This window comes from Dreissena polymorpha, chromosome 3, assembly GCF_020536995.1.
Source record: "Dreissena polymorpha isolate Duluth1 chromosome 3, UMN_Dpol_1.0, whole genome shotgun sequence".
NCBI lineage: Eukaryota > Metazoa > Mollusca > Bivalvia > Myida > Dreissenidae > Dreissena > Dreissena polymorpha.
In genome coordinates this window covers 39,393,341-39,412,066 of record NC_068357.1, presented here as the reverse complement: position 1 = coordinate 39,412,066, position 18,726 = coordinate 39,393,341, and the positions used below count along the sequence as shown (strand labels likewise).

Here is an 18,726-nt window from a genome sequence, read left to right as displayed (position 1 = left end):
ATGAACATCACAGTTTGACGACTGGAAAGTTACCTAAGAGTTTCCTGTGATACATCCTTGCCAGCATAAATGCCTGTGTAATATGGCTAAAATAATCGATACGCGCGTCATGCTATCTCCTATCAGTGGATTTTCTATGACTCCATGTGGTGTTTATGGCGATTACATGCGAAAGTAGGTACCAAGTGCTCTTTTAAAACAGGGAATATTGATACACTGATAAAGAAACCTTGATTTTCGTGACAGTCTTCTTTTACTGTAAAAATACACTGATCGGAAAATTGCAAGCGCCCCGGGGACACTGATTTCGAAATTCAAGCGCCCCGGCGAGGGACCGTTAAAGGTCTCATAACTCCAAACTGGCACTCCTGTTTGCAGGGTTACATGCAGTCAGTTTGATACTTAGCACACATTGTTCAGTGCATGCTGCATAGGATTTGTAAAATACATTGCAAATGGAATGTTTTGGTATCAATTTAAAGGTATATTTGTAAGCAATCAGAAAAAAAAGCCATTTTTGTGCTGTACTTTTTCTGTTGATGGTTCCCGGCTTTGAAAGTAGGTAATACTATTTGAGCCCAAAATGGTCGCCTGCACAGCTGTCAAAACCGGTTTGCCTATTCTTAGGTGAATATTACAACGTATAGGATTTAATGACATCCATTTTTTCAAAAGATTATGCATTTTTCTTTCCAATGATGTATGATGATATAGTGGGTCATTGCTTGATCATGGTAAAAATTGATATCGAACTTCAACTATTTTTATATGTAATATAGAAGGAAATTAATTGCGCATGCGTAACCTTTAAGCACATCCGACCAAGTAAGTCGTCTGCCAGAATTTTGACATTTGACCATCAAAAACTCTCTGTATTGCAAAACATAACTGCCAGATGTCATTTTGACCCAAATTAGGGCTGTTTGAAATTGGGCTGTTGCACTTGGGGTCATTTGTGGGGTAAATGCTGGAAAATTACACCGAAACCTGTTCCGGAGACATATCCTAAGACTACTTAAACACTCGGTATTGTTTTTCAGTGTAATATTGACATTTGCATCAATCTCAATAATGAACCTAATGCATGTCTTTTTTTTTTTATCTGTATTTATTATTATTGTTTACTTTTTGGGCCTTTTACTGTTAAAAATGCCCGCCAATTTTGGACCGACACTTCTATCTGCCTTCGCCTTCAAACCCGCCAGGCAGATCTACGCAGAATAACACTAGTTTGCTTTATTTTACCTGTTTGGATATCTTGCTGAGTTCAAGTAAAATCACGTTTTCAGCTGAAAACACAAAAATGATAATAATATTACGCTTTCTTTCCTGGAAGAATGTTGTTGTGATAGACCCTGCGTGAAAAACACCAGGGAATCTGTATTTAAGTGACCTCAATATTATGCGTAAACCTAAGTGTGCATTTGTAGGCGGTGTCGAAATGGGTCTATAGCTCTGCCTTAACTGTCGTCCAATTGGTTTACAAGTCCGGCTGAAGTGACAGGCCATCAAAAACTGTACAGCATGACTGATTCGGAGACGGCCCTCAACACTCGCCCCGTTGTGTCGAGAGGATCGGTGTCTTTGCAGGTTAGTACGCCGTTATTTTCAATTAAATTTATTGTAAAATGATTTCTTTGATATCCTGGCACACTTTTGTCACCAAAATTAGGAAAATTGGGTGTTTTACATTGACTGCAGCTCTGAAACCACATTTTGTTGCGATAACTTTGCCGGTGTGCCCGACAATGTGATGCCGGCGTGGTGAATTAACCATTTGCAGCAAATAAAGCAACACAGACTATTGAAAGCTTACTCTAATTGTATCTAACTTACATTAGTTGGCACCGTAATGGGTAAATGTGCACAACAAACCTTTTTGTTTTCTCAGATTACACGGAATTGAGCACCCGGACCAGACAGACACTTTCCGGAGCCTGTCCGAGACGGAACTCCAGCCGAGGAATCATAGGTCCAGGTGTGACAAAAGACTTAAAGCTCATGTCTGACGATGACTTTTTTTAGTCAGGAAGTCAAGTGTGTTGTTTTTCCATGCAAGCAAGCCCTTTTGTTGGGTCAAATGACATCAGAATTGCTGCTTCTACATGGATTTTACCTAAAATGTGCAATTTTTTTTAAGTTTGTTCAAATCCAGTTCAAAACCTGCTTTGATGCACAAATATTGCCATTGATGATTTTTTTCACTTATTAAGTCATATGTTAGATCAGCTTTGCCTATTAGAATCGAAAGTCATGCCTTGTATGGAGTCTAAGTGCTGCATGTATGATGTAACCAAGTTTGGCTTTTCTACCTTAATTCTTGACGCGAAACGCTGTTACGCATGGCGCTTTCAACTTTTATGAATTAATCTGTGTGTCATTGTACCGGAACTTTGTGATCTTTCTCAAAACAGATTATACTAGTACCTGTGGGAAAAGTGCCTTTAATTTAAATTTGAAGGGGTTGGGTTCTCTTAAATGGCCTGTGGAAAACCCTGAATGAAAACATTTTTAAAATTAATATAAATGTGATTTTACCATTTTCCAATTCACAACTACAGTTCCATAACCCAGCCCAAGTTTACTCAAAATTAAATAATTCATCAATTGATCCTATTTAATTGGATTAAAAACAACAACATGTATCAGATACTCAGTAAGATTTTGAGAATATTCAATTTTTTTCTACTAGTATACCAACATGCACTTACTAATGATTAACATGCATTCCTTAAATAGTTTAACACAAAAATGAATTCTTAATGCAAAGAAAACAACAAACAAGATGCTTCCTAGATAAAGTTAATTAAAGATTTCATAAGCAAAATAATCATTTTGATAATCAATCAAGATTATACTTCAAACAAACAATTATTAAAGTATGGGGGTGGGGGACGTCAGCACTAAAACTAAAATGGGAGAAGGGAAACGTCTGTGGAGGCAACGTCGTGGGGGGATGTCTGGGGAGAATATTTAACATCTTGGAGGGGGGGATGGGGGGAATGTCTGGAATTCCTGCTTAGGGCGAAAAAGCTTTTAATGTGCCTTTAGAAGGAATAATTGAAGGAAAGTATTCATTGGTGTTTGCCCATCCAGAAATATTTCTGAGCACTACAATTGGAACAGAAATATTGAGTGCATTTGAAAGAGACAAAACTGTTTTATGCATTGCTTTTGATGAAGCCCACATGATCCTTGCGTGGTAACTTTCACAATTTTATACTTATTTCATACTCTATAATCTAGCTATTTTTTCATAAAATGAGAGGTTTCATTATCCAGCAGGTTTCTTTTTGAACCTCACAAGTGTTCTTATACCCAAGTCCCATCATATAATCATCATCACAATCAGCAGCAGCATTATCATATTAATCCTCATCATCATCATTGACATTAGCAGCTGCATAATTATATTGTATGACCAGAATTCAATACAAATACAAACACAACCACTACAACTACTGCTACTTCTACTAATAAATTAACTACTAATACAACACGAACAACAACAACAACTACTACTTCTTTTATTTAACTTCTACTACTACTTGGTACACCTGTACTTGGTGTCCATGGAGAAGATAATGACAACACACTCAGAGTATGGATCAAACCCACGCATTCCCAATCCTCTATACCACAGTGACCATAATTAAATATTTGACGCCATGTGAAACATAATTCACCTTTATATTACAAAACAAGCGATGTGTTTGTGAAACACTATGTCCCCATATATTTGACCTTTGAACTTGAAGGATGACCTTGACCTTTCACCACTCAACATGTGCAGCTCCATGGGATACACATGCATGCCAAATATCAAGTTGCTATCTTCAGTATTGCAAAAATTATGGCAAATGTTAAAGTTGGAGCAAACAAACACACAAACCAATCAATCAACAGACAGGGCAAAAACAATATGTCTCCCACTATAAGTTGCGGGGGACATAAAAAAGTAAAATACACTGTTCATGTATCTTTTTATTTATACATACATCAACTATTCTGGTTATGAATACATTTTTTTAAATTATATATAAAATGAGCATATAAATTAAATGGGAAACATACAATATTATGTCAAGAGAAATAAAGCTGTAGAAATCTTACCAGTTTACTTTGATGTTGTGATTAGTACATTCAGCATTTTCAGTATCTATCGATAAATAAATATATGAAAATGCCAAATGTCCAAGATACCATGACGTCCTCCTCCAAAAATTAAATCCTTCGGACTCCATTTTATTTCATCCCTGAATAATCCTCTCACACATTACATGCAAGTTTCCATGCAATGTTCACAGCGTTTTATTTTGAATCGTTAAAGTCCTCAAAATTCAGCAGGTTTTAAATTTATGATTTCAAAGATAACAGTCATTGCAACGTGTTTGGTGAATATTACAACAATAGACTGGCATGAAAAGTGGCTCCTTTTGAAGCACAAACTGCATCCAAGAATATATTATAGCTGACCCGTTTTGATTGAGTCTGTTTTTGATAATAATTTATTACCATTTTTCACTTCCGTGTTTATTATGATTACCAGCGCCATGCTGGCAATAGTCCGTTTTCCACAATGCTTAGCGCTCATTTGCACAGCTCTGAAAGATCTTTTGTTGACACATTGCCCTTAACTGGACTCGATCCACTGACCCTTTGAGTAAAAGTCAAGTGCTTAAACCAATAGGCCATCAGTCATCACATAGTCAGTGGTTTATTTTATACTTTATATAAGCAATCCTTGTAATGTCACAAAATCAAACTATAACAAAAGAACTCCTCACATTATTTTTGTCATTCAATGCATATTCATAAATGTACATGTAAACATTGGATCTAAAAAGCTCCAATAAAAAACAAGAATAGAATTTAAAAAGTAACCATCAACTGGGTTCGAACCATTTACCCCTGGAGGTAAAAGTCTACCGCTTAGACCACTCGGCCACCCATGCTCATACAATGAGTGATGTATTTTATACTTTACGTAAGCAATCCTCGTAGCGTCACAAAATATAACGAAAACAGTCGTTTTAAAATTAATTCAATGTCAATACTGGCATCTTTAAAATTTAACAATTTTGTAATTATGTTGTGGGAATTCACAGATCTACACTTATTTCTATTTAAAGAATGTAATCTTGAAACAGACGAGCTACACAAAACACATTTTTATTTTTCTTCTTTACGTCGGGTTTGATAGATTTATTTCGTAGATAGCATACATACCCACAATGCATTGAAACAACATGCACATAAAACAATATGAAGTAAATACAATCATAATGTTTCTTCTTTACGTCGGGTTTGATAGAATTAGATAGATTTTATTCTGAGATAGCATACATACTCACAACATGCTCATAAAAAACAATATGACGTAAAAACAATCATAAATGAAAAGTATCATCATGAAACCTGGTCAAAACATTGGTTTCATTGATATCTCGGACGAGTTCGAATATGGTCGAGTTTGGTGAAAAAACATGGTCGGCAGGGGGCTGGGCAGTTTTCTCTTTGTGTATATAGTGAAAAGATGTCAACACTCTAGAAGTGACATTTTTGGTCCTATCTTCATGAAATTTGGTCAGAACATGTGTTTTCTGGATATGACGGTTGAGTTCGAAAATGGTTCGGAACGGTAAAAAAAGACATGGCTGCCAGCGGGGGGGGGGCATTTTCCTTATATTTATATAGGAAAAAAGCTTGTGAACACTGTAGAAGTCACATTTTTTGCCTAATCATCATAATTTTTTTCTAAACATCGATTTTATAGATATCTCGGACGAGTTCGAAAATGGTCATGATAGGTGAAAAAACATGGCCGCCAGGGGGTGGAGCAGTTTTCTCTATATGTATATAGTGAAAACATTTGAACAGTCTAGAAGACACATTTGTGCCCAATCTTCATGAATTTTGGTCAGAACATTTGTTTCCTGGATACGACAGTTGAGTTCGAAAAATGTTTGGATCTATAAAAAAGCATGGCCGCCAGGGGGTGTCTTTTTCCTTATAATTATATAGTAAAAAAGCTTGTGAACACTCTAGAATTACAAAAGTAATGCCCCTTTTTAACTTGGAATTTCTGTAAAATTATTATTGTCACTGCAGACTTTATAATCAAAAACATACAGCTCTGACATTACAAAGTCCAGATGTGTTATATTTGGTTTGTTATTGCTCTTTACTAAGATAAATTAAATCATTACTTTGGCGACAAAACTAGTGTTGTGGTTTCTTTACAATTTGTTCTAATAATGCCCCTGGGATTAAAACTGGACTCACCCCAGGGTCCAATTGTTATTGTTTTAATAAATTATTTCCACAATGTTTGTGAAATTTTTTTAATGCTCATTTAAAAAAATTAATAACATTAACCGATAAGTTGACATTTTGCAATTAGGCTTTCATTCTGTTTTACAGAACATAAAATCGGAGAAACAAACACGCAAACTAAAGAAAAAGATAAGAAGAAAACTAAAACTCTCCAAGGCAATAATACCGCATCAAATGGAAAAACAGGGTTTAAGAGAAATCCTGGGACAGACGATGAAGAAGACAAAGAATTGTCATCAAACACGGATGACAGTAAGATCAATAAGTTGAAGCTCAAAAGGAAAATGAGTCTAAATAAACGGGAAAGCAAGGTAAAACTGGTACAGATGAGAAGAAAAACCAGAGTTAACAATTAAAGACTTTTTCAGCTCCTAATAACAAAATTACAGCAAATGAACAGTCAGGAACTGCAAAAAGCCAAAGTAAACAGCATGAAACTGAAGACTATGAAAGAAAGCAGCATGAAAACAAGCGGCATGATGAGAGGACCTTGGCGTCCCATGATGCTGTTCACACTAAGAAAGATGCAGAGATTTCTGAAATGAATGAAGGTGACAAAGCAGATGAAGTGATGATGATTCACCAGAAAAAAAGAAACCTCGGGAAGAAACAAATACCAGTATGTGAACTTTTATCTGGTTTTAGCTCACATGAGCACAACGTGCTCATGGTGAGCTTTTGTGATCGCCTTTTGTCCGTCGTGCGTCATCCAACATGCCTTGTGCGGCGTCAACATTTTGCTTTGTGAACACTCTAGAGGCCACATTTATTGTCCGATCTTCATGAAACTTGGTCAGAACATTTGTCCCATTGATACTTCGACTAAGTTTGAAACTGGGTCATGCTGGGTAAAAAACTAGGTCAAAAACAAGATAAACCTTCTGAACACTAGAAGTCACATTTGATGCCCAATCTTCATGTAACTTTGTAAAAATGTTTTTCTAAATGATATGATGGTTGAGTTCAAAAATGGTTCTGGTCCGTTAAAAAATGACCACCAGGGGGCGGGGCAGTATTGCTTATATGGCTAAAGAGAAACCTTGTGAACACTAAAGAAGTCACAACCTTTGCCCAATCATCATGAAACTTGGTCAAAACATTGGTTTTATTGATATCTCGGACGAGTTCGAAAATGGTCAAGTTTGGTGAAAAAACGTGGCCGCCAGGTACGTCATACTATGACATATTTACGTCGACGTACATTTTTCCTTAAAACTAGTAGGTCTTGTTGACTTTTTACCCAAATGGTACGTCATACATGTAAGTAGTACCCGGGGTACATGTAAGTAGTACCCGAGCCGACAATGACCAATCGAGCTATATTAACTCTCATGCGCACTCCCCGTTGAATAAAAGCCAATCTTGGTCACTTCAACGTACCCTCCTTGGTCAGCAGCTGGAGCGTGCTCGTCGCGACCGAGGCCAGGAGCCGCCTGCAGAAGATTGATATCTCGCGGCTTGATCTTCTGCGGATGGCTCAGCAAATCCAACTGAGTCCGTCACCCTCGAGCCGGACGTCTTCTTCACTGCTGGGATTGCTGTCTTCTCCAGGATGCAGCGGATCTGACCAATCCGCTGTTTATCGTCGAGAGTTCGCCTGCCCGTACCGGTCCAGAGGTCCCGTCTGTAGAGGGACAGGTACGTCGGGACAGCAAGACCACCAGTGGAAGGACTTAAGGGACGGACTAGGGGTTCCTTCTGCGGGGCGGGAACCCATGAACATCGATGGGGTTGCTTTGAAGAGGGACCCCGAGGCGGCGGTACTCAGGGCGCTCAACGCGCTGGGGAAACTGTCTCGGGGATGAAGACGACAGCCGGTGACAGCGAGAGAAGCCATAAAGGCAGAGCGGTGCTTGCACTCCCTTGGAGGCGTACAGACAGGATTATATTGAAATTGTCAATTTTTTTTTCTACCAGTGCACATTAAGGTCTCATTGGCCATCGTGCAGTGGTATATTTGGATCTAAATTATATCTTTGGCGAATACCCGGGAAGCCGGGGTAAATTTGACCTACTTTGGCTCAAAATTTATATTTTTCACCTGAAAGGTCACAGGGGCAGGTCGGACCATAAGGACTTCGTGAAGAGGCCGGCAGGACCTGAAAATAAACTCTGATACACACACACACACACGCGCGCGCGCGCGCACGCACGCACGCACGCACGCACGCACGCACGCACACACACACACACACACACACACACACACACACACTTCAACGTACCCATTCAGATTCGGCCCCCTTCAGATTCAGATTATAATTTGTCAAAATCTGCGACCGACATGGATTAGGCCGTCGTGACCACAATGGCTGACTCGCAAACGTTTTGGTGATTGAGAATAAATATCTTCGATAAAAAAATCGTACTTGATTAATGTCTGCATTTTTACGGAAAGTTCCTTCTTCTTACTTGTACAAGCTAGTTACTCCATGTATTTTAAGTAGGGTTAGAAAGGCCGGACCTATTGTAATCGTAGCGAACACGCTCAGAATGTCTGCAACGATGGGGAATTCGAACAAAAAAATGAAGTCGTCGTCTAAAAAAACAGTTTCTAATTCAAACAATATGACAATACAAGAAATCAAAGGTAATTAATATGATAATAGGTCCTACCTAATTTACGGGCAAAAGCTTTTTAAGTTTTTTTGATAACCATGTATTTTTAATAAATATATGGACATAATTGTATTTAGTTCTGGCTACCATAACTTTAAATGTCGCTTTTAATGATTTTTGACTGGCGCGACTTTATAGTTATGGACCAACCCCATTAGGAAAATCAACCAGAAGTTCCCGAAAAGTTGACAGTTAATAAATACCGGTCCAAAACAGCTTTTAAATGCAGTTATTGTCCCAAATCAACCACTTGATCGGAAAGATTGACATTTTTTACATTTAACTGATATAATCTTTCACAAAATACTATCTTAAACATTTAAAATTTATCTATTCTGCTTTTACATATCGAGAAAAACAGCGATGTGTCAGACTTACTTGAAATGCGAATCTCCCGAGATTTCACGGTCATATGACGTTATTTTTAGTAACATACCATGTGCTCAAGTGTTTTCAAATTCAGAATGACATTTCCCGGTATTTTAGATTATTCTCGCTTGTTTTGTAAACAAATTGTAGTGTAAATACAAACTCAAAGTAAATATTATTTAAAACTACCAGATTCACGCTGAAATCAGTCTTATTATCCACCAGAGGTAAGTTGTTTATCACAAATAATAGATTTCAAAAAAGAAAGTAATGTTTACAATTTCAGCAAATAATGTCAAGGTTGCTCTGAAAGTATCGAAATGAAAACTCGTCACGTGACAAAGCGACAAATGGCGTCAAAATTGTGAATTTCAGACTGATGAGAGTTATTTTCGTATATTGTAAGATGCATTTGAAACATTTGAACCTTAAAATAATCCCCGATGCAGTATTTTATATTCATTCACCAATATATGTAGAAATGTATCCAAGAAAATGAGCTTTCTTTGATTTATAGCGCGACATAAATATGTTATGACTCTGGTTGACTTTCGATACAGTTAGCTTCAGCGTACAGGTCTGTCAATACTATGTAAACTGTACGCTGAAGTTTCTTTAGCTAAATTGTGTTCAAAATATTATAATTGTTGCAATAATTAAGTAACGCATCAAAAAAATAAATCTTAAAACAAGTTACATGTTCTTAGCTCTAGCATCTTATAATATTTTTGTTTTCTAGCCACAGGAATTTAACGCTGGTTCGGTGGCTGTGGTATAGTGGATGGGGTGTCTGCTAACTTGCTTAGTAACTGGGAGGTCTCTGTAATGATCCCTTAAGTGGGAGCATTCTTAAGATATCCTTAAAAGCATACTATGGCATACCATTTGGGTTGAAAAGTCAAGAAGACCTACAAGGTAAAAAGAGAAATGTACGTTGAAGTACAATAATTTTACGTCGACATACAAATATATAAATATATAAATAAAAATACACTTGGAAGTATATATTTGTACATCAAAGTACAATTTGTACTTCGACATACATGTTTGTACTTCGACATACATGTTTTCTAAACAGCCAATCAAAACATTTGTCTCTTGAGCTGCTTTTCCTTCAGATTTATTCATAATAAATGTTTAAAATCTTCTTTTAATTGAGGATAAAATGAATTAAAATATCAGAATGGCAAAAAAAACATGTAAAAGTTTCAAGTATTTAATGCATTGAAATAGATTATACAAATTTGAAGAAGATTCAATTTTAACCTTTTTAAAATTAAAATTATTCAGCATATTGTGAGTATTTATTGATCATGCGGGGCGGAGTATCACGACCTTCCAGCGTATTACTGTTTAGGAAATTCCCAACGGTAACCAAACAGATCCAAAATTTAACGGGATAAATAATGTATCAGGGATTTCAATAGACGCAGAATCCTGCGTTTTGACGCGAGCAAATTAAAAATCACTCATTTTTGACACAACCCTTTTTTCTGCTGTGCCTCATTTTGACGCATCGAAATTTTGACCCGTGCGTCAGTCAGTTAACATCTCGAGTTCCATGGTAATAAATCCCGCTGTGCTCCTAATTGAAATTAATGTTTCAGTATTTGAAACTCGGTCTATAATCGAGGGAATACCCCGGGTGTTGTTTATCTTATCTCTTCCAATACACATGTCACCGTCTAAATAGTGCATGCCCACTAACTGGGTAATTAGCAGCAGTGATTACGTGATAATTGATTGACCATCCGATAATTGCAGGTTTTTTGCAGACTTTTCAGACGGCACAGTTAAAGAAAGTCGGCAAAATTAATTAAAGAAAAAACCATATTGATCAAAGGTCTATTAATTACGTAGATCCAATAGTAGATCTAAGTCCAGCGAGTTTTGTCAGTTGTTAATCCACCGATAATTACGAGTAACACCCATCTTATATAAACTGGAATCACAGTTCATTTTTTTATACTAACAAGTAATAATACTACACATAAAAAATGAGAAAACACATTTTCTCGATAAGATATAAATTATCCGAGTAGAATTAAATCGCTGCATCATGACCTTCGACATTGTAAATGGCGGACTTAACATTTAACCCGCGTTCAATTCAAAGCTGGCGATTCAAATTGCAAGTAATGGCGATTCAATAATGGAGAAAGCATTAACTGGATTTAACAAACTTTTGATAAGGTTTGTTAAACCCGATAACAACAAGAAAAATTTGGATTATTAAAGTAAAACTACTACAGGTAAGGCATTCCAAAGTGTACATTTTTCGGACATGTATAGTATTCGGATAAACAGTTATAGATATACTAGATGTTCCGTGCATTTAGATTGTGTTTTGTTAGAAAAGCTATCATAGGGATGATGATAATATAATGACGATAAATATGTGATGAAAAGGTGCTACCGGTACATATCTTAAATTATTTAAATGTGTTAAAAGACTTAAATGTGTCATAAATATAAGGAAGTATATTTAATGTACCAATTCATTAAAATATGTTGTGTTATGTATCATGGTATTGTTATTTAATAAAGCAGTATAACTTTTTAAGATATTGTGTTACTCTTAGAGCATATTTTTATCTAAAAAATTGAATAATACAGACAAAAACACAATTAACGCGCTTCAAAATTGACCCCACCATTTTTTCAATTTGACTCCTCAAAATTTCAGTCCAGGGGTCATTGACTCCTCGTTTTTAAAATCTATTGAAATCCCTGATGTATAATAACCTCCCCGTTGGTTGCATTTTGTGATAACCATAACTTGCATAAGTCAGAGGTTAATTCCACCACGCCAAGTCAATAAATACACACAATATCTATGAGTTACTGTTAGAGGTCAATAGTCGCATTATTTGGTATAAATTATAATAATAATAATGTTTAATAAATACGCACACTATCTATGAGTAAGCGGTCGATAGTCGCATTATTTGGTATAAATAATAATTATAATAATAATGTTCAATGTCAAATATCTCTAAAAGCAACAGATGTGAGGTGTCTTCTGATTGGCTAACACTCAAGGGTCTGTGATAATTGTATGTTAAAGTACATTTCTTGTTCTACCTAGTAGGTATTGTAGACTTTCGACGTCATGGTACATCATATAGACACGAAGTACTGATCCTACCCAAGTAACAGTTTGTTTCATCAAATGTCTCAATTGAACTTGACAGCTTGCTGAAGCAGTTGCATTTAGAAAACAGTACACTGATTTAACATAATCAAAATCATGTGATGTGTCAAATCAATTTTGATTGACAAATTTGACAGGATTTTTTTAAAACCAATAAGTTTTAGACTTTAGAAATAACACACACTACGTATTGAAAGCCATACATGGAGCTTTCGTTTGTATACCACTGACTTCATCAGGAGAATAATTTCTACTGTTGGGAAACGTTAACACCGCTATTGTCTTCTTATTTATTATCAATGTATAATAATGTGTAACAGCATACATGTAACAACATGCTTGTTTCGCAATTAAAATATTTAATAAATACAGGTATCTTGCAGGTTTCTAATTTTCTTTCGCAAACTTTTGTTGAATAGTTTAAATTTTGTCGCCACTAAAAAACTAGCTATTTTGTAGCAATTCTTCAGGGTTTTCCACAGGCCATTTAAAGGTCCCTCGCCGGGGCGCTTGAATTTCGTAATCAGAGTCCCCGGGGCGCTTGAAATTTTCCAATCAGTGTATTTTTACAGTAAAAAAAAGGAAAATGTCAAGAAAATCAAGTTTCTTTATCAGTGTATCAATATTCCCTGTTTTAAAAGAGCACTTGGTACCTACTTTCCCATGTAATCGCCATAATCACCACATGGGGTCATAGATAATCCATGGATAGGAGATAGCATGACGCGTGTATCGATTATTCTAGCCACATTACACAGGCATTTATGCTGGTAAGGATGTATCACAGAAAATTCTCATGTAACTTTCCAGTCGTCAAACTGTGATGTTCATCTTCCAATCGGTTACGCGAATGCTTATGGGAGGGGGGGGGGGGTTAACTATCAACCATTATTTTTGATTGACGTCGGGCACGAAGTAAGAGTTTATCGCAGCTTGATTAGCAAGAAGTTTTACCATTCACGTAATATAAAACCGGTAACTAGAACAGTACATTAAAGACGGTTTTGGGCATCATCATCACACCCTTTTACTGGAAACAAGTGTTACTCATGACACATAATTAATACGAGAAATTAATTGCAAGTGGTAAGCAATTATACTGACTTGTAGCGAGTAAGTTGTGCAAATAACTCCCGGTAACAATTATGCGATAACAATTTAATTCCAGTACATGTTTATTTCATCATGTCCATTTATAGAACTGATTCACCTCGTTTTTCTGACATTTATTAGACACGTAATGCGCTTTAATAAATAATCGTTGAATTAATTACGCACAACTATAAATGTTTGGTTCGATTTTCAAATGAGCATTATCAATTTGTAATCCAAACACGCTTCCGAATTTTAATGCTAACGCGACATTAACAAATTGTAGCTACAAATAAACAGTGTATTATCCTTTGTCTCAATAAAAAGCGCGTGAAAAATATGAAGACATGTAGAACGTCGCATTAAAAGTGTGGATGTATTTTGTGCTGTATAAAAACATGAACATAAAGGCGATTTACGCTTGTTCGGTGGAAAAAAAAACCGCCCTGATTGGACGATATTTCATCACATCTTTAAATAGTAACACATGCCAAAATTTATTTGATACTTAAGAAAATATGGCGATTTTTTTTTAAATTCTTGAGCACTTTTATCGTAAATATTTACCAGAATTTGCTTTAAACCTGGAATATACGGGATTATCGGGTAATGAGTAGCGACTGGAGAAGTAGTAAGTATGCAGTAATAGATAGAAGGTATGGTTGATACGGATATATTAAGGAATTGATCGAGACGGGATTATGCGTATCTATGAAAGGGTAAAATATAAATAAAGGGTAAAATATAAATAGTCACTTATTTTTTTTATTTAATACAATAGAAAAACGGCAAGGTTTGTGTAAAAGAATTAATTGAGAGCTTTTATCGTCAATATTAACCAGAAAGTGATTTATAAAATCGGAATAAATGGGATTATGGGGTAATAAATAGAAACTTGAAAAGTAGTAAGTATACAGGAATAGAGTCGAGTTGAAACGGATGTATTGGGGACTCTTTCGAGTCGGGATTTTACTACTGTGAAACCATTTATTTTCGACAGCACAAAATTTCGTCATTTTTATTAAAATGACGATTTCGTCAGCACTTAAATTCGCCGATTTCTGATTTTGAATTTTAAAAAAATGCGTCGGTCAATATCCGATCTATGCGGAAAAGTTTTAAAACAATTAAACAATATATTATATATTTTTAAATGACTGGGGGATTTTCTTGAAGAGTCATAGCGCACCAAATGCCGTCTTTTGACGCTGTTTTTATTTGAGTTATAACGCACCAAAGAACGTCAATTGACACGTTAAAAAAATCAACGTCAGGAGGGGACACCCCTGAACAACCCCTATCAACCCCGGGGCGCCTGACAAAAATCCTGTGGAAAGCAATGAATTCTTAAATCACAGTCTAAACTGCATACACTTAGCTCTATAGTTACAATTTGAATGCAAATATTAGAATGCATCATGTTATATCATCCATTTTTTATTTATTTAAACATTCAAATAACACAGTACATATATAAAAAGGTATGTGGTATTGTGTGGAGATACAAAACACTTCACTGCACATAAAATAATAGTTACATAATAAGTAATACTAAAACACTGTCATAAACCTACAGTACAAGAATATTTACGTATATGAAAGCACAAAGTGGTGTTATTTTATTACCTTTTACAAAATTAACAATGCTGGTTTTGTACTAGCCATAAAACATTTATCATGGATTAACAAGTAAAAACCAATTTATTAATTACACAATAGAAAGGAAATCATATTAATTGCATTATGCATTTACTAAACAAGCTATTTGCTACTGTTTAGAATTACACTATCTTACTAAAAATGATCACAACAGGTACTTAGTGCTTTAACATACTTGTGGTAAGTTTTGTATTACTAGTTTGACATTTATTGGCAGGCACTTGTCGATATACAGACTAAATTTGCATAATTGTTAATTTAACAACCCTTTGACATTGTTTGCACATCTGATCTTATTATACCATAGCTGATTTTTAGCTCACCTGAGCGATAGCTCGAGGTGAGCTATTGTGATCACTCAGCGTCCGGCGTCCGTCCGTCCGTCCGTAAACAATTTGTAAACATCTTCTTCTACTAAACCATTGAGCCAATTTCAACTAAATTTCACGTGGAGCATCCCTAGGTCATGGGACAAAAGAATTGTTAAAAAAAATTTGATCACATAACCAAGATGGCCGCCATGACCATATATGGTAAAAACCTTAAAAAATCTTCTTGTCAGAAACCGCTCATCAGATTTTCAAAAAATTTCACAGGGATGACCTTTGAGGGCTCCCCTGAAAAAGTTGTTCAAAGAAATTTGATTCGTCAAAAAACATGGCCGCAGGAGCTCGTTGAACTTTGCATGTTTATTCGTTTTTGCCTATTTTGTGAAAACTCAAAAATCTTCCACATTTTTTGTCCGATCCTTTCCAAATTTGCACAGTGTCTTTATATCAATGAGGACACGAACCCTACAAAAAATGAGCATTATTGGTCCATGAAGTACAGAATTACCTCCCCTTGAATTGAGAAAATGGTGTTTATGCAATAAAGTCCAAATTTTTCATCCAATTCTTTCCAAACTTGTAAGGATTTAGCATGGTTCAAACAAGGGAAACAACTGCGGTTTATGCATGTTCTTTTTATTACAGATTTGCCTCCCTTTAATTCATTCAAAATCTCATTTTACAGAAGAGATTCCAAATCTGACCTGTAAATGAGCCCCATATTTACTGCTGGTGCTATGTTACCTTTTCCCATTTGATCATTCTTAAGTATTGGTCTTGTAATGCTGCTACTGCTACTGCTACTGCTACTACTACTACTACTACTACTACTACTACTACTACTACTACTACTACTTCTACTACTACTACTACTTCTACTACTACTACACTACTACTACTACTACTACTACTACTACTACTACTACTACTACTACTACTACTACTAGTACTACTACTACTAGTACTACTACCACCACCACCACCACCACCACCACCACCACCACCACGTCTACTATTACTACTTTCTACTACTACTGCCACTACTACTACTACTTTTACCACTACTACTACTACTACTACTACCATTACTACTACTACTACTACTACTACTACTACTACTACTACTTCTACTACTACTTCTACTACTACTACTACTACTACTTCTACTACTACTACTACTACTACTACTACTACTACTACTACTACTACAACTACTATTACTACTACTACTACTACTACTACTACTACTACTACTACTACTACTACTACTACTACTACAACCACCACCACCACCACCACCACCATTCACAGTGACAAAAAACGTATTCACACAATGGCTGCTACTACAACTTATAGCCCATATAGGGGGGCATGCATGTTTTACAAACAGCCCTTGTTTCTATGGGATTTTAACCACAACTGTTCATGTTTATCTCCGACACATATTTTTAGTTCACCTGTCATGAAGTGACACAGTGAGCTTATGTGATCGTGTGATGTCCGGCGTCCGTTGTGCGTGCCTGCGTGTGTCCGTGCGTCCGTCCGTCAACAATTTGTTTGTGTAGACAGTAGAGGTCACAGTTTGCATCCAATCTTGATGAAATTTGGTCAAAATGTTTATCTTGATGAAATCCGGTTTGGGATTGTATTTGGGTCATCTGGGGTCAAAAACAAGGTCACTAGGTCAAATAATAGAACAACCTTCTGTAGACAATAGAGGTCACAGTTTTCATCCAATCTTTATGAAATTTGGTCAGAATGTTTATCTTGATGAAATCTGGGTTGGGATTTTATTTGGGTCATCTGGGGTCAAAAACTAGGTCACTAGGTCAAATAATAGAAAAACCTTGTGTAGACATTAGAGATCACAGTTTTCATCCAACCTTTATGAAATTTGGTCAGAATTCTTGATGAAATCTGGGTGGGATTGTATTTGGGTCATCTGGGGTAAAAATCTAGGTCAAATAAATAGAAAAACCTTGTGTTGACAATAGAGGTCACAGTTTTCATCCAATATTTATGAACTGTGGTCAGAATGTTTATCTTGATGAAATCTGGATTGGGATTGTATTTGGGTCATCTAGAGTCAGGAACTAGGTCACTAGGTCAAATCATAGAAAAACCTTGTGTAGACAATAGAGGTCATAGTTTTCATCTGATCTTAATGAGTCAGGTGAGCGATTCAGGGCCATCATGGCCCTCTTGTTGTTTATAGATAGACAGATATAGACTTTTCAAAGTTCTATAAAAGTGCACACATGTTCTATCCAAGTAAACCAACAGAACCAATAAAGATCACCACAGATAATAACTGTGTGTATAGCTTGGAAATTTTGATAGTTCAGGAATCCCTCCTTTGTTGATTTCTGTTAACCAAAACTGTCAGTTTTGCTGGATAGAATGGCTTGTGTGATGCCCAGCTTTGCCTTGGCAGAACAGCTTCTAAAAACGGAAAACCAACAAATATCTTAGAATTTGATCAATAATGCAGACAATTTATTGTTGATTTCGACTCTGGAAGATTTTTACGTTAAAGATTGTGGTACAAAAATCCAACGGTATCGGATTTTGTGGTTTTAAGCCTAAACTTATTATAGTGATATGTAACCTTTCGGGATATCGGTAAAGTGCGAGCAGACGAGGTGTAAATACGTTAAAATTAAAGCTAAAAGACTAAAAAGTTAGATCGGAATATCTTTAAATTTTGTGAATAAATGTGTTTCTGATGGATTTCAACGACAACTTACCAGAATATTGCTCATTATCACACGTAAAACTTCCTTCTGAGAGCAAATGGAAAATGCGTCACGAACTCTGACAAATTAACAGTAGGGTGTCGTTATTGGAATACCGCGAGAATACTGGAAGAATAGAGATGCCAACTATAATGTTCAAAGCAAATAATTTTTTAACAAGCGTTTGTGATTTGTCAGGATAATAATAACAATAAGATATATCGAAAAGATCAAAGCAAATAAATTCGACAGAAATCTGAGATTCGGGAATATATTTAAGACGGGTTATGTTCACGTAAATTGTGGTTGGTAGAGACTGTCACTATATGTAGTGAACCAGTCTTCGGCTTATACCCACTGAAGATGAGTATTCAGGGGAGATTATTGAGTAATGACTTAATTCTGGAACGGTTGGGAAGAAAAACAAATTATG

General features: G+C 36.0%; 1 protein-coding gene across 2 annotated transcripts in view; it reads left to right on the top strand.

Moving 5' to 3' along the window:
* Positions 1-8,640: 8,640 nt before the first annotated feature.
* The window catches only part of LOC127873761 (ADP-ribose glycohydrolase MACROD2-like), a 54,498-nt gene continuing 44,412 nt past the window's right edge, over positions 8,641-18,726 (top strand). For both annotated transcript variants that reach the window (XR_008046373.1, XM_052417726.1), the window contains exon 1: positions 8,641-8,926. Coding sequence is in view for 1 of the 2 variants with exons in the window: in XM_052417726.1 (XP_052273686.1) it covers positions 8,713-8,926 (214 nt within the window). In the remaining variant the exon portion in view is untranslated. The remainder of the gene's footprint in view (positions 8,927-18,726) is intronic.